At 36.7% G+C, this 15,826-nt stretch overlaps 1 protein-coding gene across 3 annotated transcripts in view; it reads left to right on the top strand.

Annotated features, from left to right (window-relative positions):
* CERT1 (ceramide transporter 1) overlaps positions 1-15,826 on the top strand; it is an 80,620-nt gene that overhangs the window by 36,980 nt on the left and 27,814 nt on the right. For 2 of the 3 annotated variants that reach the window (XM_035309579.1, XM_035309580.1), the window contains exons 4-6: positions 11,717-11,824; positions 13,021-13,159; positions 14,180-14,263. In XM_035309579.1, the coding sequence (XP_035165470.1) occupies positions 11,717-11,824; positions 13,021-13,159; positions 14,180-14,263 (331 nt within the window). Of the gene's footprint in view, positions 1-8,230; positions 8,315-11,716; positions 11,825-13,020; positions 13,160-14,179; positions 14,264-15,826 lie in introns of those variants that run through there. The other variant, XM_035309581.1, reaches the window with a different exon arrangement.

Consider the following 15,826-nt stretch of genomic DNA (forward strand, 5'->3'; position numbering starts at 1 on the left):
CTGGTCATTGTATGTTTCCTGAAAGAAGACTCTAGGGAAAGGTGAATCAGCAGTTTCAGCTGACTACATAAGCATATGCTGCAGCAAACCTAAATGCTGTCAGTTCCAAACTGTTGAAACTTCCCTTTTAGGAAAGGAAAAAAATTGTTCTCTGCCTCTCTTGGCACACTTTTGTCACTCTTGGGTCTGACTTCCAACAGCAGCTGTAAGTTACAGCTTTATCAATAAGTAGTTACAGTTGAAACTCCTTAAAGCTTGACTAAAGCTTACAGTCAATTCCAGACTAACACACTTGATTAATTATAAACAATGCAGATTGTTTCACTTTGACCAACCCGATCTTTGCCTGTGTGTTCCAGTTATGTTTCATAACAATCACTTTGGCTTTAAGAGTAGATACTGTAATTCTCTGAGGAATACTTCCTTGTAGGGTGGAGACTTGGATGTCTAATTGGACTTGCTCTGAGTAGAAGGTGGGAGTAGATAACCCTTGCAACCTCAGTTATTCTGACTCTGTGATAAATCCATATTTCTTATATAGCAGTTAAATCAATCTTCCTTGTTCATGTCATATTCTACTTCAAATTGAAAGGACTCCCCATTCCTTTCTCAAAATTATGCTGTTTTTTTTAATAGATACTGAAGTTCTATTGCCTCAAACTTGCAAAAGATCTGTTTTAACTTGGTCTCCTTCAAGTTCTACTTTACTCCTGCAGTGTTCTAAGGTGCAGTTTCTACTTATTTCCATTCTTGTTTATACCTACACCAAGTAGGCTATGCTGAGGTTAAGCAGGAAATCAAATATCTGTTTCATGTGTTGTGTGGTATTAGGTAGGTTGGAGAAAATCTGTGCTAGATAAACCCACCAGTTTGAAATGTAAAAAGAAAGTGCAAAGATAAACAGCAAATTAAATTACTTTTACCATAATCTAATCAAGCAACACAGGGGACTTAAGGTTTGTACATTGGTATCTAATGGATCTTCAGAGGCTTACTGGGCTAGTTGTTCTAAGTCTTGAGAAAAAGCTGTCATGGCTGCTAACTAATTTCTTTAATAACTTTACATCAGTGTTCAACTGGCAATACCAGTCATATATAGCTTCTGTTTCTGGAGTATCCATGTGAGTAGACAGGTGTTTCCGTGTTCACCTGGACTAAAACCATGCTCCATTATGTATTTGGGCTTGGCCACATTAAAAGGAAGTCTGCAATATGTGACCTCAGGCTGCAATTCGAAACAGAACTTGTGTGTCACCTGCCTAGAAAGGTTTGCCAGGCTTATTGATCTGTATTGTCTCACTTTAAGGTCTTTGAAGAAAGGTCTTTTCTTCTATGATACGTAGGCACAGACAGTCTGCAAAGTTTTATTTTACTGTCTTGGTCTGTGGAGCATCTTTGAGTTAAGTGCTTTTGGATGGGAACACCGTAGTTTCACTTCTCTGCCCTTTTTGTGGCTGATACTTTATTGTGCCTGAATGGTCTGATGTGCAGATCTAAGTGTGAAGACCCTCTTACATGATGCAATTTGTTACTGCCCTGCAGAATGAGCAGGGAAGACCTTGCTCACCCACCATCAGGTTGGAGTCTCCCTCTCCTTGCTTAGCAATGGAGTGGTTAACTTTTAACATGTTGGAATTTGAAGCAGATAGCAGCAAGAATATGACCACTTCCCTTTAAGGAGTGCTCTATTCTAGTGCAGTTAAGGCACAAGTTCTTGCAGAAAGTCCACAGTGGTGCTGTAATGAAATGAGACAGTTCAGTTACAGTTTAGTTACTAGGAGAAGATGGAGTTACAGGCTACTGAACTGCTTGTTTTTATCAGCAGTATGGTGCTTTCTAGTTGATGCTTACAGTGGTTGGCTTTCTATGCTTGTATTCAAACACTGTTTTTGTCTTGTTCACACTTTTTTACCCCTCTGGAAAGCAATAAGTACAAGATCTCTGTTTCTTTGGAGATGCTCAAAACCCGCTTGGATGCAATCCTCTGTAACACGCTCTAGGTGATCCTGCTTGAGCAAGGGGCGTTGAACTAGATCATCACTGGAGGTCCCTTCCTGCCTCAACCATTCTGTGAGGAAAGGTGGCACATGCTTAATGCACAAACAGTGATTGATAGTATTACAATCTGGAATAAAATGTGTGATAATATTCATTTTCCAAGTCCAGACCATTTTGATACCTAAATCCTTTGGTCCATCATCTTTGCAATAGAAGCAACCTCTTGTAAGCTGTTTTTTCCACCAGTTCCCAAGTTTTCCTTCAAGGGTAGGGTAGGTCAGCTAACTGTAGAGACCTGTGCTGTGCTTGAAGTTGTTTTCGCTATTGTCTTGCACAGAGGGTGTTGGCTTTCAGCAAATAAAAGCAGTCTTTCTTTTCACATGAATGAGTAATGATAGTGTGGGGGGTGTTTTTGTATTGGCAGATAAAGTTGAATTTAATATTTTTACTGATATGTTTACTGACATTGAGTGTAAAGGAAGATAACATTTTAAACTATTTTTTTATTTTAATTTATTTTAAATTCTATCAAAGACTAGAGTTCTGGGAGTTGCACTGCATAAAACAGTCCTACAGACATTTATAAGCCTGCTTAAGTTTGTGTTATGAATGGAATAAATGAGTTATTCCAAATGAAGTATTTCTGTATCACTACTGCATGACTTTTTATGGTTTGGAAGGGTTTAACCAGAACTCTGTTTCTTCTGTTGCTTTTCAAAGTGCATATACATACAGGGAAAACTAGTTTGGTGAGAACCTACTTAATGCATACTCTGTACATGAAGACATCCTGTGCCTGTTCCTATGGCTTGTGTATAAAGCTCATTTTCACAGCGAGCTGTTTGACAGCTGCAGACTAATGGTAGAGCAGTTGAAAATGAATGGAAATCTTCTACTTGGATGTGGGTACTTGAGACAGAGGTGTCCTGTTTTCTGCGTGTCACATATAAAGCCTTCTTTTTTTAAGGGTATACTAAGCTTCAGTACTAACAGTTAGATGAAACTTTAAGAAATCTGTGTCCAAATATTCATCAAAGTGCTTAGTTCTGTGCTAATGACTCTGGACAATCTTAACTGGAAATTACCCTGTTGATTCATTGTTTTGAACTCACTAATCAGGAGACATGACTTCAGAATAATTTTGTTAATCTCTTTCAACATATTTTGTGCAACTTCTAATTTATTGCCGTTCTATTAGCAGTAGATGTCGTTGTTACTTCTTGCGTCCTGTGCAGAAAACTTTATGTAGCAATGTGTTTCAAATGTAATTATAAGGGCTAAAGGTAAAAGTGCTCTGTTCTTAATTGTCTGCCAAGAAAAGGAGGTTTATATGCACAGGGACTGAAGCAGAAACAGGGTAAGGGTTACTGTTGGGCTTTGACCAATAGTAACCTTTAGACGTGTCTGTTCCCTTTTCGCTAGTTCCCCCTAGTGGTCACAAAGGATGCCGACTTGAGGTTAATTAAGCTGGTGTCTCTTCAAATTCTGGTATGTTAAATAAACTCACCCTGAATTAATGTGGGGTGTGTGGAAACATAATTCGTCCAGCCCAACCTGTTAGAAGAGAGTTTATCGTGATATTTTGTAATGGGAATATGTACTCTCATGCTTCAGGCTGGTGGTGCAACTAGCTTTCAAATATGGGAGTTTTTATCCTTTTAGATATCCAAATGTGCCCTTTACTTGAAGTTTAATTGTGCAGAGCTCTTACCTAGCAGAAACTAAATTTATTTCTAAAGTGTTTTTAGCCTCCTGAGGTGAGACTTGCACTATATACGTGGTTTTGCCTTTCTGTATCTTAGACTAGGTGTTAGGTCTAAATATTTGAAGTGTTCACTTTAGCATTGTTTTTATTAGTATTGGCCCCCACACTAACGCTAGAATTATAGAATCAAGTAGTGCTAGTATTTGTAAAACAGTTCATGTTTTCCTTGACATTTTTAAAATGTCAACGTGTAACTATTGTATACAGTGTGTTTGACTTAAGTTCTTGCAAGTGTTCCTTACATTACAAACTCATTTATGCTTGTTATGTAGAACTGCTCTGTTTTGTTGATACAATTATTCTGTCAGAACTTTATCATTGCTATTTTCCATCCAAAATATTAATCTTCTGGAAAAAAAAAAAAAAAATCTGACAGAATTACTGCCTAGTTAGTTTGTGTTTAAGAGTCTTTATTTTGGCAAATTGATTTATGGCTGGAAATTTTAGAATTGTGTGTACATAAAGAGCTTTTCAACCAGACAGGGCATCATTTCTAAAAGATAATTTTGACATAAATAGACTATTTTTATGCAGCTTGTACCCTGGCCAGCTTCAGGAATCTGAAGTTATGTCAGGACCATAAGAAAACGATGCATATCCTGAGGAGTCCTTTAGTTCATATAACATTTTTTGTTCAACTCTGTAATTGGTGCAATAAGCCTTCTTTGGTATTTGGGGAGTTCTGAGGGAAGTGGGTGTTGAGATCTGATAAAAACAAGGACTATAGCAAAAAGGAAATGGGAAGAATAAGGAATACGTTTTGAAAACTAAGGAAAACATGCTAAGTTTAATGGTTTGAGATGCAAAACAAGCTATGTTTACAATATTTATCCCACCTTTTCACAGATTACTGTAGTAAAATTGCAATTTAAACTGAATACGTTCTTATAGTTTTCCTTTAGGAGTAGGGTCACTTTTTTCCTGAATCCTCTTTCAGACTTCAGATGGACTTATCAATCTTTGACAAATCCAACTTTCTTCATCCTCCAGTGCTTGGTGTCTATTGCATACTCTGGGGTATGCCAGGCATTTATTAGAGATTTCTGTTCTGATGGCAAGGTTAATATCTGAGGAGTTGAGTAGAAGGAAAATCTGTGTGGCAGTGACAAGGTAACAGTTTGCTGAAGTAGGTGAATAACATTTAATGATTTTCTTCCAGAAGCGTTTGATGGCTTATCTGTGTATTGATAAGCCTGGTGAGTTGTATGCTTATCACTAGATTTCTGTGTTTCTGTAAAGCTTTGAGACCTGATGAAAATGAGGACTTTAAAAAAAAAAAAAAAAAGTGTCCTCTGGACAAGTAATATCACTTGCACAGTTAGTCCCTGTGTAGCCTTCACCCAGATTGAAGGAGGCTGCTGTATTTTGTATTCTGGGGTTTCTTGATGTAGAAGTTTCTGTTGAAAGTGCAAAGGGTAGACTTCTCAACTCCACCTCTGAAACTTGCTCCGACTTGTAACTTTCTTAGCAAAGTTGGAAAAAGCTGTTTAATCAGATATCAAGTGAGCGGTCACGGGCACAGACTGTAGCACAAGATTCTTAAGCATAACATAGACTGCAGGCTTGTTCTTCCACTTCTGTGCAGAGATGATGTTAACACTTCACTACCTTAAATATGTTAAAAAATGGAGTCAGAGGCAGTAATTTCTACCCTGCCACCTTGAGGGAGAAGAGACGTTATCTCGCTATCTGTAGCTTCCAGAAACAGCGTGTAGCGTCGCTCTCGCTTGCTGCCGAGCGCCGTCCCCGCGCCGCGCCGGCTCTCCCTCCGCCTAGCGGGCGCTTCGCGGGCGAGCACCCGGAGGCCGGCTCGGGGGCTCCAGCGCTGGGCTGCCTCCTGCCTTCCCGGCTCACCGGCCTGCTGCTAGTGCTCGGGGATCTTCTCTGACGGCACTCCCTTTTGGATTTTATACGTAACAGTGATGTAATAATGCTGCATGCAGCTAGTGTGTATAATTTAGCTATTAGGTAACTATTAAGAAGCTTTTCCTATTAGGATCAGAACCCTTGTTGCTTTTAAAGGCACAGCTGTGTGCATGTGCTGTCGTTAAGCCAAGATACATCCATATGTACTTAAATTTAACTTTTTCTTTGAAACCTGACTATTCCTTCTAGCTTTTAAAACAAATAAAGCATTTTTTTTTTAGTACACTGAGAGCCTAGGCCAGAACATCAGTGCTTTTTGTGATGGTGTTTAATAGCAGAATAGAGATTTCTGGTTCTTATTTAACTCTACAAATCTTGTATCTCCTGACAGCCCAGATTTACAAAGAGGATCAAAAGCAGTCTGTGTCCTTTCCTGTTATAACGTGGTGGCTCGGCAGTACAAGCTGCTTTAGTTATACTACCACATTAGTATACAGAGGGAAGCAGTTGTAGGCTCCAGGGTGTTGTCCTCCTCAGTATCCTGTCTGTTCTTCTCTGTTTGGAGTGCCTGCTCCTCCCTATTCATCTGGTCTGGAATCTCAGCATTTTAAGCTGTTGAATAATATTTGGTGAATAGTCTTCCTGTGCAAATTGTCTGTTAACAGAACTCATGGAAAAACAGTATGCATCCACGCAATTAGTCATAGGTATGAACTACATGGATAAAGATTGTCAAAGACCAGATAATCACCTTTTGGTTGCATCTTTGTCAGCCTTTGTTCTCCTCTCTACAATGCTTTGTGTATAGGTACTACTGTTTTGTCCTTTCCCTTCCTTTAGAAAGCAGTAGGTTGTTCCAGCACTTACTGACTTGTACATCAGTCTAACTTATGCAGGTCTTAAAGATACTTGTCATCCATAGGCAGTATATGGTGACTTAACAAAAGTATTTGGAGTTTGAGAAGTAAAGATCCAAAGGATGTTGGTAGATTGAGTGGTATAGCAGTTATGATTATCTTAATGCTGTATTGCTATAATCTCTATTTTATTGGTTGTCTTATGCTTAATTTTCATCTCAGAATTCCTGTTTCCTCTTGAGCATGTAGTATGCTTATTTACTGCAGAATTGCAATGTTTATCACTATGGGAGGAAAACATGTCTACATTTCTTTACCTGCTTTTGCAGTCGTGAAGAAAGTTCATGTTAGAACACTTTTACCTTTTTACTTTTCTAAGTAGTCTCCTGCACTGTGCTTGGGAGGGCTGTAGGCAGGGTAACCATCCTCCAGAGGCTCCTACCTGGATTGTGAAATTCCTGTCTCTGCCTTCCCACTGTTTAATATCTGCCTTGCTTTCAAAGTGTTAGAATTCCATTGGCAGAGCCTGTAGAACAATTGATAAAGCAGACCTACAGATGTATGTTAATTACTAATTTATCTTCAATATGCAGAAATGCATCTCAAAGTGCCCTGCTTGGAGTGTTAGTGTTCTTATCTGCAGCCATTCCCACATAATCCTTCCTTGGGTTAAATAGCAATACCCTTTCTTTAAATGCATGCTGAAATACTTGCAGCTAGTCTAAAAATCACCCTTGGAATAAAATCAGGGGTTTGGTAGACACCTGCTTAGTCTCCAGCTCTTTCATTTATATCTTTACTTGTTTTCTTCTACACTTTTTTTTTTTTGTAAGTTACTGTTGCTTGATCTTTGCTTGTTTGTTTAGGCTTTTTCGCAAATACTGCAGAAAATGTGATCCTAATGTCTGTTGTATCCTAATGTCTGTTTCATCACCTCCTAGTGTAAGCCTTATGTTTAGAGGGAGGAGCTGCCTGCTGCTTGTGTTATGTAAAATAATAAATAATTTATAATGCTAACAGAAAATATCTGCCTTGGTGGACAAACACAGTGAAGCATTTGACAGGCATTAAATCAAGACACAATCAAAATAATTCTTGAAGACATGGGAGAATAATTTGCTTTATTTGATTTTTTTTTTTTTTTTTTAAAGTGGAGGAGCTCTCCAGCAAGTCTGCTTTATTCTAGAGGATTACTGACCCACTTTAGGAAATCCTTAACTGGTGGATCTGTGTGAGCCATAATGGAAGTCTGCAGTATGATTCTGTGAATACTTAATGATTTTACTGAAAGCAGCTTTTCTGACATACTGCGTTGTTGCTGATACTAGCACCTGCTCCGGTAAAGAATCACATGAAGCTTCGTATCATGTGGCTCTTTGCTCTCATCTGTCATAAAGAAAAAGCGTTTTGAAAGGATTACTGGATTTCATGCAGCATCTTAGAAAGCTGAAGCTGTTGCAGTGTACTAACAAATGCCAGCTTTGAGTGTATCTTTGAAGCTATGATGTATGCATGGAATTTCAAAGAACTGTATCTATATACTGAGCATGATAATTTAGCATTAGTGCTTGATGCTGTGTATTGATACAACTTCTGAGTTATTTTTGGTTTTGAGCAGAGACTGTTAGTTCTGTCATATGAACTCTACCCACGTTCCAGTTTTTATTCTGGGAAATGAAAAATTGTGTAAACAGAAGAAGCTTGTGTCAAGATTCCTCTTCTCAATGTAATTGAATATTTCTACAGTGAATAGTTAATGATGATCTGCTTTGCGAGACATAAATGCGGCAGTGACCTGCTCTCATTTAGATGTTGCGGTAGTAGAATGGTGGGGCTTTGCATGGTGCATGCTTTCATTGTTTCTGTTAAGATGCTTGCATGTGTCTGCTGTGAGCTGAGTGATTTGTTTCTGTGTCTGTTATAAAGCAATACTTATTTTCTGTTTCTCCTTGTAAATAAGTATTCTTGTGTTCTCTTTCCCTGTGGCTATTAAAACATAAAACATTTGTGTTTTGTGAACATGATCTATAAATGCAGATGCTTCAGATTTGTGTTATGCTGTTGTTCAGTCTGCTGGGCTTGCTTCATGGTTGCGAAGAGTTAAAACTGCCTAAATGTTTTTATATAGCAGTTTTCTTATTGGCAGGGTTTGCAAGCTGATAGGTCACTGTCTTGTGTACAATTCTAAAGCATGGATAAACTGTTTAATCACAAGCACACATGACTGTCAAATGTACTGCTGAAAAGGTACCTTTAAAAAAAATCAAGCTTAGTATTTATATGGGGAGGTTTTCTCACCCTCAGCTTTTATTTTGTGAGCTAAACCAAAAAAGCATTGACTAAAATGGTAATGTAGGAAGAAAATGATTTAAGTCAATGTAAGTCACAGGGTGAGAACTTAAGTCACAAGGTTTTCTACTTCTGAGTTTATGTATTTTCTTCTGTGTTCTATGGTAGTATTGTGACCTTGAGTAAATCTTCAGATGTGGACGTTCAGAAATATCACTTAAGCGTAAATCCCATTTTTTGCAAACATGTCTTGCTCGCTTTAAAGGAAAAAACATTCAGAATACATCTGCTGTTCTTAGCTAAAATGTTCTGACTAATACACTGGATATTTTTAATACAACTTCAGTAACAGATTAATTTTTAAATGTATATTATTGAAATGAAAAATTTTACCTTATTTTGTTTGTACAACTTTAACAGGATGAGTCCCTGCTGTCAAACTGACAGTAGTAAGAATGCATTCAAAATCATCTTAATATACATAGTGTATGATTAAGTAAACACTGAAATTTACAGTAGAACAGTGAAATTCTGTTTCAATTTGCATTTAAAGGCAATATTAACAAATATCTTAAGATTTTCCAATTCTATAAAATGCTCTCTTGAGGTTTTTACTCATTAAATGCTTCTGAAGAGAAAAAATATGCCTAAAACCCTTGTGGTTTTTATTTTTATCCTCTTACCTGTTTTGTTTTCACTTGTCCAGTCTTTGGAGGATTTCTCCGTTATTAAAAAAAAAAAAAAAAAAAAAGCTCTTGAATATTTTAAGAAAACTAATCAAAGCTTTATTATTTGATTACTTTTGTACTTAAGTGAACTAAGTAAACCCAGTGAACTAAGCTATAATCTTTGCACCATAACACCAAGTGCATTGCAATTACAGATGTGGTCCAGTGTCCCAAATACATTACTAAAGCCAAGTGTACCCCTCAACACTTTGACTGATATTCTTAAAAACAAACAAAAAAACCCTACGTATCCAGTGTGAATGTTCTTAACAAAATGTCTAAGCCAATAGATATTTGAGACATGCTTTAAAGCAAATAGTACAATTATGAAAATAGAAGCCTTTAGCACTTTTGTTGTTATACTTTTATAGCTAGGATTTCTGGGATACATACTCAATATAAAATAGCTTTAACTGCGTTATATTTAACATGACTAAACAGGGTATGTTACTTAGTGTGACAGAATAAGTGTGACATACTTAGTGTGACAGAATAAGGAAACTGATTCTTGTATTCTTTCGTTTGGCTCAAAGCTGTCATTAAACATAAACTTCTGTTTCTGCTGTTTCAGGTTTTAGTATTTTGCTATATTTTTCTGAAATTAGGCAATAAACTTGATATGCTTTATTAAATATTTCAAATTTACAAGTGCTTGTATTTCTTTTATTGCAAGTATTATGTACGTTAATCAGTTAATCTTTCAGCAAAACTTCTAGGCTACCTCTTTCTAACTGCTCTTGTATTTCTTACTCATACTAATTTTTCAGCTTCTACTTTTGATACTCATCCTGTTTCTTTTAAAATCTATTTTGTTTCCTCAATTCTTTCTTGTCTTCTGCATAATTTTTTAAACAGGCTGGATAGACACAGACCCTTGGATCTTTCTTGCTTGTTCTTGCTGAATAATCTTGTGTAGTCATGTTTGTTCAAGTATTATGTTAACAGCTCTGAGACTCGCATTTCTCTCCAGTCATACCTTCATTTCTGGAAAACTGTTTCTCTCACTGCTCCTTTGTAACCCAAGTATACATACGTTGTCCCATACATCACAATATTATCCAAATCTTGTTTCAAACACTTCAAAAATACGTTGTCCTTACTCTCTGTTTTTAATACTCTGTATATTCCTTTGTATCTTCAGTTATCAGCACTTTCCTCACTTTTCAAAGCAGCTTACAATTTTTCCATTAAAAAGTACAACAGCTAAATTTTATTTTTGCTTCTTATTCCATGTTATTCACTTGGTATCCGTGTCTACTCATCCCTTCAGGATTTCTCTGCTACCACGTAATTCCTTAAACCTGTCAAAGGTCCTTCACAATGTTGTCAATATCCACTTGATCAAATTAAAAACAGCATTTCAGATGTTAGTATCTGAAGTATCATTTTTCTTACTTTTTTCATTTTTTTCTGGCCACTTACATTAATGTGTAGGGAAATATTTGTCTTTCAGGTGGTTAATATCTAGTTTTATTTGTAAGGGAATTCATCAAACTTAAGATTTTTATAACTTTTCCATGCTATTTTATTAAACATACAGCTTTTTTTTTTTTTTTTTTGCAAAATTTAATTATTTACTGTTATCTTCATTTGTTTTCAGTATCTCACTTTGTTTTATGTTTTGTTGTTGTTGTTAAAAATAATTTCAGTCTAGTATAAAGTATTGCTGAAGAAGCCTGGAGAAAGAAATTATTAACAGTAATTATCAGTTTTTCTGTGGTATCTATTTTGTTTCTTTTAAAAATAAAAGGCACTATTTCAGTGATTGGAAGGATTTACTGAAGCTGTTGATTGTCTTCAAACTGAACCATGCTAATCCCCCAGTTAATTGTAGAGTACTGTAGGGTTTTGAATGCCATGTAGAAGAAAATTCCTTGGTAGAGAATGCAGATACCAAAGGAATAGAAACGTTGTCCTTTTGAACACTTATATATATGTCTTCTTGCTCTTTTGGGGGGCACATAACAGGCTGTAGATAACTAGTGCTTTTTCAGATCATTATGAAAAAAAAAAAAAAAAAGATTCATATTAACTTCATAGATGCTAGATCAACATCCTAAACTTGCAGGAATAACTTTTGTAAAACCCTGTTGCATCCTAGCAAGAAACAAATGGTCTGGTTTTAGAAGAAATTATTTTAATCTTGTTTTCATGGTTTTTCCCCTTATTAAAAGGCTCACCACTCTAGTTTTTATGTGATTTGTGTTTTTTAGACTGAATCTGGCTATGGATCAGAGTCAAGCTTACGCCGCCATGGCTCCATGGTGTCTCTTGTTTCTGGAGCAAGTGGATACTCTGCAACATCCACCTCTTCGTTCAAGGTTAGTGAGTAATGTTTTCTTAGTGTTGGTGTGTTAATACAACACTTCAGCAAAGGGAAATAAAAGTTATGTGAAGATTCATTCACAAAACTAGAGGAAAAAATACCAAGTCTTTGGTTTACTGTTAATGTTAATAATTACACATGTAATGATTAATGGATCATAAAAGAAACTTTCATGTGCCTCTGTGCAGTTGTCCCTTTTAAACTACAGGATTGTCTTCCAATGGCAAGAGAAGTCTAATGGGAGGATTCATTAACGTTTCCTGTTGTACTCTTAATAATATAAGGGCTTCTAAATGAAAGGGAATACTGATTCTGTGAATTAACAAATATGATTATTAATACAAATAGATTAAATTATGTCTTTCTCTCTTCCATATGTATAATTGTTTAACGTTTCAACTTGAGTGGGCTGTACTTGATAGCAGAACAGGAGCAACACAAGAAAGGGGAATAAAGATTAGAACAGAAGTCTTAAACTGGAGCTTAAGACATATGAGGAGTGGCTGAGGTCACTGGGCCTGTTCAGCCTGGAGAAGAGGAGGCTGAGGGGGGACCTCATTGCGGTCTAAAACTCCCTTGCGAGGGGGAATGGAGAGGGAGGTGACCTATTCTCCATAATCACCAGTGATAGGACCCGCGGGAATGCTGAGGCAGGGGATGTTTAGACTGGACATCAGGAGGAGGCTCTTCGCCAAGAGGGCGGTCGCACACTGGAACAGGCTCCCCAGTGAAGCAGTCACTGCACCAAGCCTGTCTGAATTTGAGAAGCAATTGGACTGCGCACTGAGTCACATGGTCGAAACTTTTGGGTAGACCTGTGCGGTGCCAGGAGTTGGACTTGATGATCCTTATGGGTCCCTTCTAAATCAGGATATTCTATGGTTGTTTTCAGGCACATAGCTGCAAACCTGGGAGCAAGCAAAACTGTGTTTTTAATAAGCTTTTGTTCAGTGCTGTAAATTAGCAGGTGCAGTGGAGAGGAAAAGTCGAGATCCAAGAACAAAATGAACTTGTATACGATTTTTGGAATCATATTGTTCTAACAGTATTTTGTAACTACTGATGTCTAAAATATCTTTGATGTATCTAAAAGATTTGTTCATCATAGCCACAGAGATCCATTTTTTTTATTTAGGTATTAAACTATTGCAGAGTATGTAGAAACATTTGAAACACTTGTCTTATTTTCAGAAGGGCCATAGCTTACGTGAGAAGCTTGCAGAGATGGAAACCTTTAGAGACATCTTGTGTAGACAAGTTGATACATTACAGAAATACTTTGATGCCTGTGCAGATGCTGTTTCCAAAGATGAACTCCAGAGAGATAAAGGTAAAATTGTAATTCAAAACACTGAACTCCGTAGAATTTATCTTGTTAGACAGTAAAAAATAGCCATTGAAATAGTTCCTTTAGCATCTGATGTCACACAAAAGGAAAATGGGTGTCCCAAATTTGCTCTTTAATATAGTAATCAATCCTAGATATTTCTGCTTCGGTAATGTTAACTATTTGCACTGCAGAAGCTGGATTCCCATAGAAAGCTGCTTAACTTTGATCCTGACCCATAGCTGTCAACCTTACTGAAATAAATGATCTTCTAAGCACTTGATGTTATACAACAATAATTTTTATACCTCTATAAGATGAAGTCAAGTTAGCTTACCTCTGCGTCTCTTACCATTACTTTGAAAAAACAATAGTTTATTAATTTGAATTGATAGGAACAATATATTCTTTCCTAAGGGCAAATATACTGACATAGTGTGTACTCCTGATACATATTTGTTGGAGCTAAAAACATTAGACCACTTGAGTGCACACTTGAGATCCAAGTAGACCCAGATGAGGATGTCTATGTATCTGAATTGTTTTTCTCATTGCACAGCTAGTTGTCATACCCATACACTTCCCTGAGGCATTTTTATTTATCCCTGAGTTTGTTCTAGCACTCTGACTCTTTTGGTAGTAAGAAGAGTAGGTAAGAACGATTCCACTTTTTTGCAAAGTCTGTAGCATAGAAGAGCTGAATTGTGACTCCCTGCTTATTCAGTCATAACAAAGAACTTTCATCGTCCCATAAAACAGAATACTAAATTTGGATACTGAGCAAATGTTAGTCTCCTAATAGTTCCTTGCTATTGCTATTGGAACTGTTGGTTGTGGTCTTCAATGGTAAAAAAAAAAAAAAAAAAAAAAAAAAAAGGAGGGGGGTCATGGCTGGTCTTTATTATAGGGAAAAAAAAATAAATACTGCTTAGCCATGAAGATGCTCCTAGTTCTTCCTTGCTTACTGAAGAATTGGAAAAGCTTTTTTACTCCAATAACATATTCTCTCTCTCCCAAATTCAGTGGTAGAAGATGATGAAGATGATTTCCCTACAATGCGTTCTGATGGGGATTTTTTACATAACAGTAACAGCAGTAAGGAAAAATGTAAGTGTGTCTAAACTTGGCTGGATATTTGTATGAATAGTATGATGATAGTCTTGATTTAAGGCTGATATTTATGTTGTTGTGTGAGAAGACATTAGATAAAAAATGTTATTTAAATGTGACAGGAAGACCTTCATGTTAAAATTATCATTCGTTAGCTGTTTTTAGTGATTCTGAGTTACACTTAATTCACACAAATATTAATGAAAGCTTGTCAAGCTGGAATTTCATATTCTGTCTGCCCAAAGCCATTTCCAGTACAAAATTCTGTTGAACCAGATGCATTATCCAAATAATGAGAACTGAAATTTGTAATAAGTAATCAGTTTTTTTTCTGGCCAGTGTCAGCTTGAGGTGGAACACAATGCCTTTCCAATTAAGTATGCCCCAGTATTGTTTTTTCCAAGTTCTATGGCTACATTATGACTAATTCAATATTGTGTTACTGATTTTCTCTAATTTTAGCACTCAAAGTGCTAAAACCTTAGCATTTTTAAACTGTGTTTTCCAATATTATGATGAATAGAATTCTGATTCTTACGTAAAATGATCTGATTATAGTTTTCTTACTCCATCCATGCAGTGAATGTGAAGAACTCATTCAAGTTCTGCTTTTTGAGAATTCTTTTTAGCTCTGGCCTGCCAGAAGTACTTACAAAAACTGCTTTTAAAAATCTAAACACTTTCACCAGGGATCTGAAAATGTGGCAAAATAACCCTTTTTTGTCTTCTATTCTCTTTCTAATGTGTTATAGTCCTCTTGTCTTTCATCTTTCCTTCTTGTATTTAAGTGCTTGTGGTAGTTTCACACAAACAGCTAAGCTCTAGCACAACAGTTCTTGTTCTCCCTTCTCAAAAAACAGGGGGAGAAAATATGATGAAAAAAGGCTCATGAGTCAAGATAAGGAGCAATTTAATTAAAGGTAAAGAAAAGAAAACAAAGGTTTTACAGAAATGAAGAAAAAAACAATTATTCTCTACTTCCCATCAGCGTGCAATGTTCAGACATATGGAGAACCAGGGCCTGAATATGTACAGTTGGAAAGACACTTTCATAACGAGTTTCCCTCTTCTCTTTCCCCTTACTCAGTTTTTATAGCTGAGCATGACATTATATGGTACAGAATCTCAGTTTGAGCCTGTTGCCCTAGAAATGTCCACTCTACCTCTTGCCCACACCAACCTTGTGACTTTTGCAAGTGGTGGGTTGGAGAAGGCAGCCTTAATGATGTGCCTACATTGCTCTACAGTAGCCAAAACATTGATGCAGTGTCATGTTTTCCTAGCTACAAGTGCAGAGCACAGCAGTGCATGGACTGCTGTGGGGATAGCTAACTCCAACCTAGCCAGATCTAGTACAATGCTCCTTCTAGAGTTTTCCAAAATTATAACAAGGAATGAGGACGTAGGAAAATGGAAATTTTTTCAACATACTACCAGAATTAATCATTCTAATAGGTTTTCCAGTGGTAAAATACTTGTGCTGCTAATTGTAGTGCTGATGTCCGAAGCAGTGTGTGATAAATGATAAAATTCCAAATAGGATTTTAATCAAAGTTTGTG

Source organism: Oxyura jamaicensis, chromosome Z, assembly GCF_011077185.1.
Source record: "Oxyura jamaicensis isolate SHBP4307 breed ruddy duck chromosome Z, BPBGC_Ojam_1.0, whole genome shotgun sequence".
NCBI lineage: Eukaryota > Metazoa > Chordata > Aves > Anseriformes > Anatidae > Oxyura > Oxyura jamaicensis.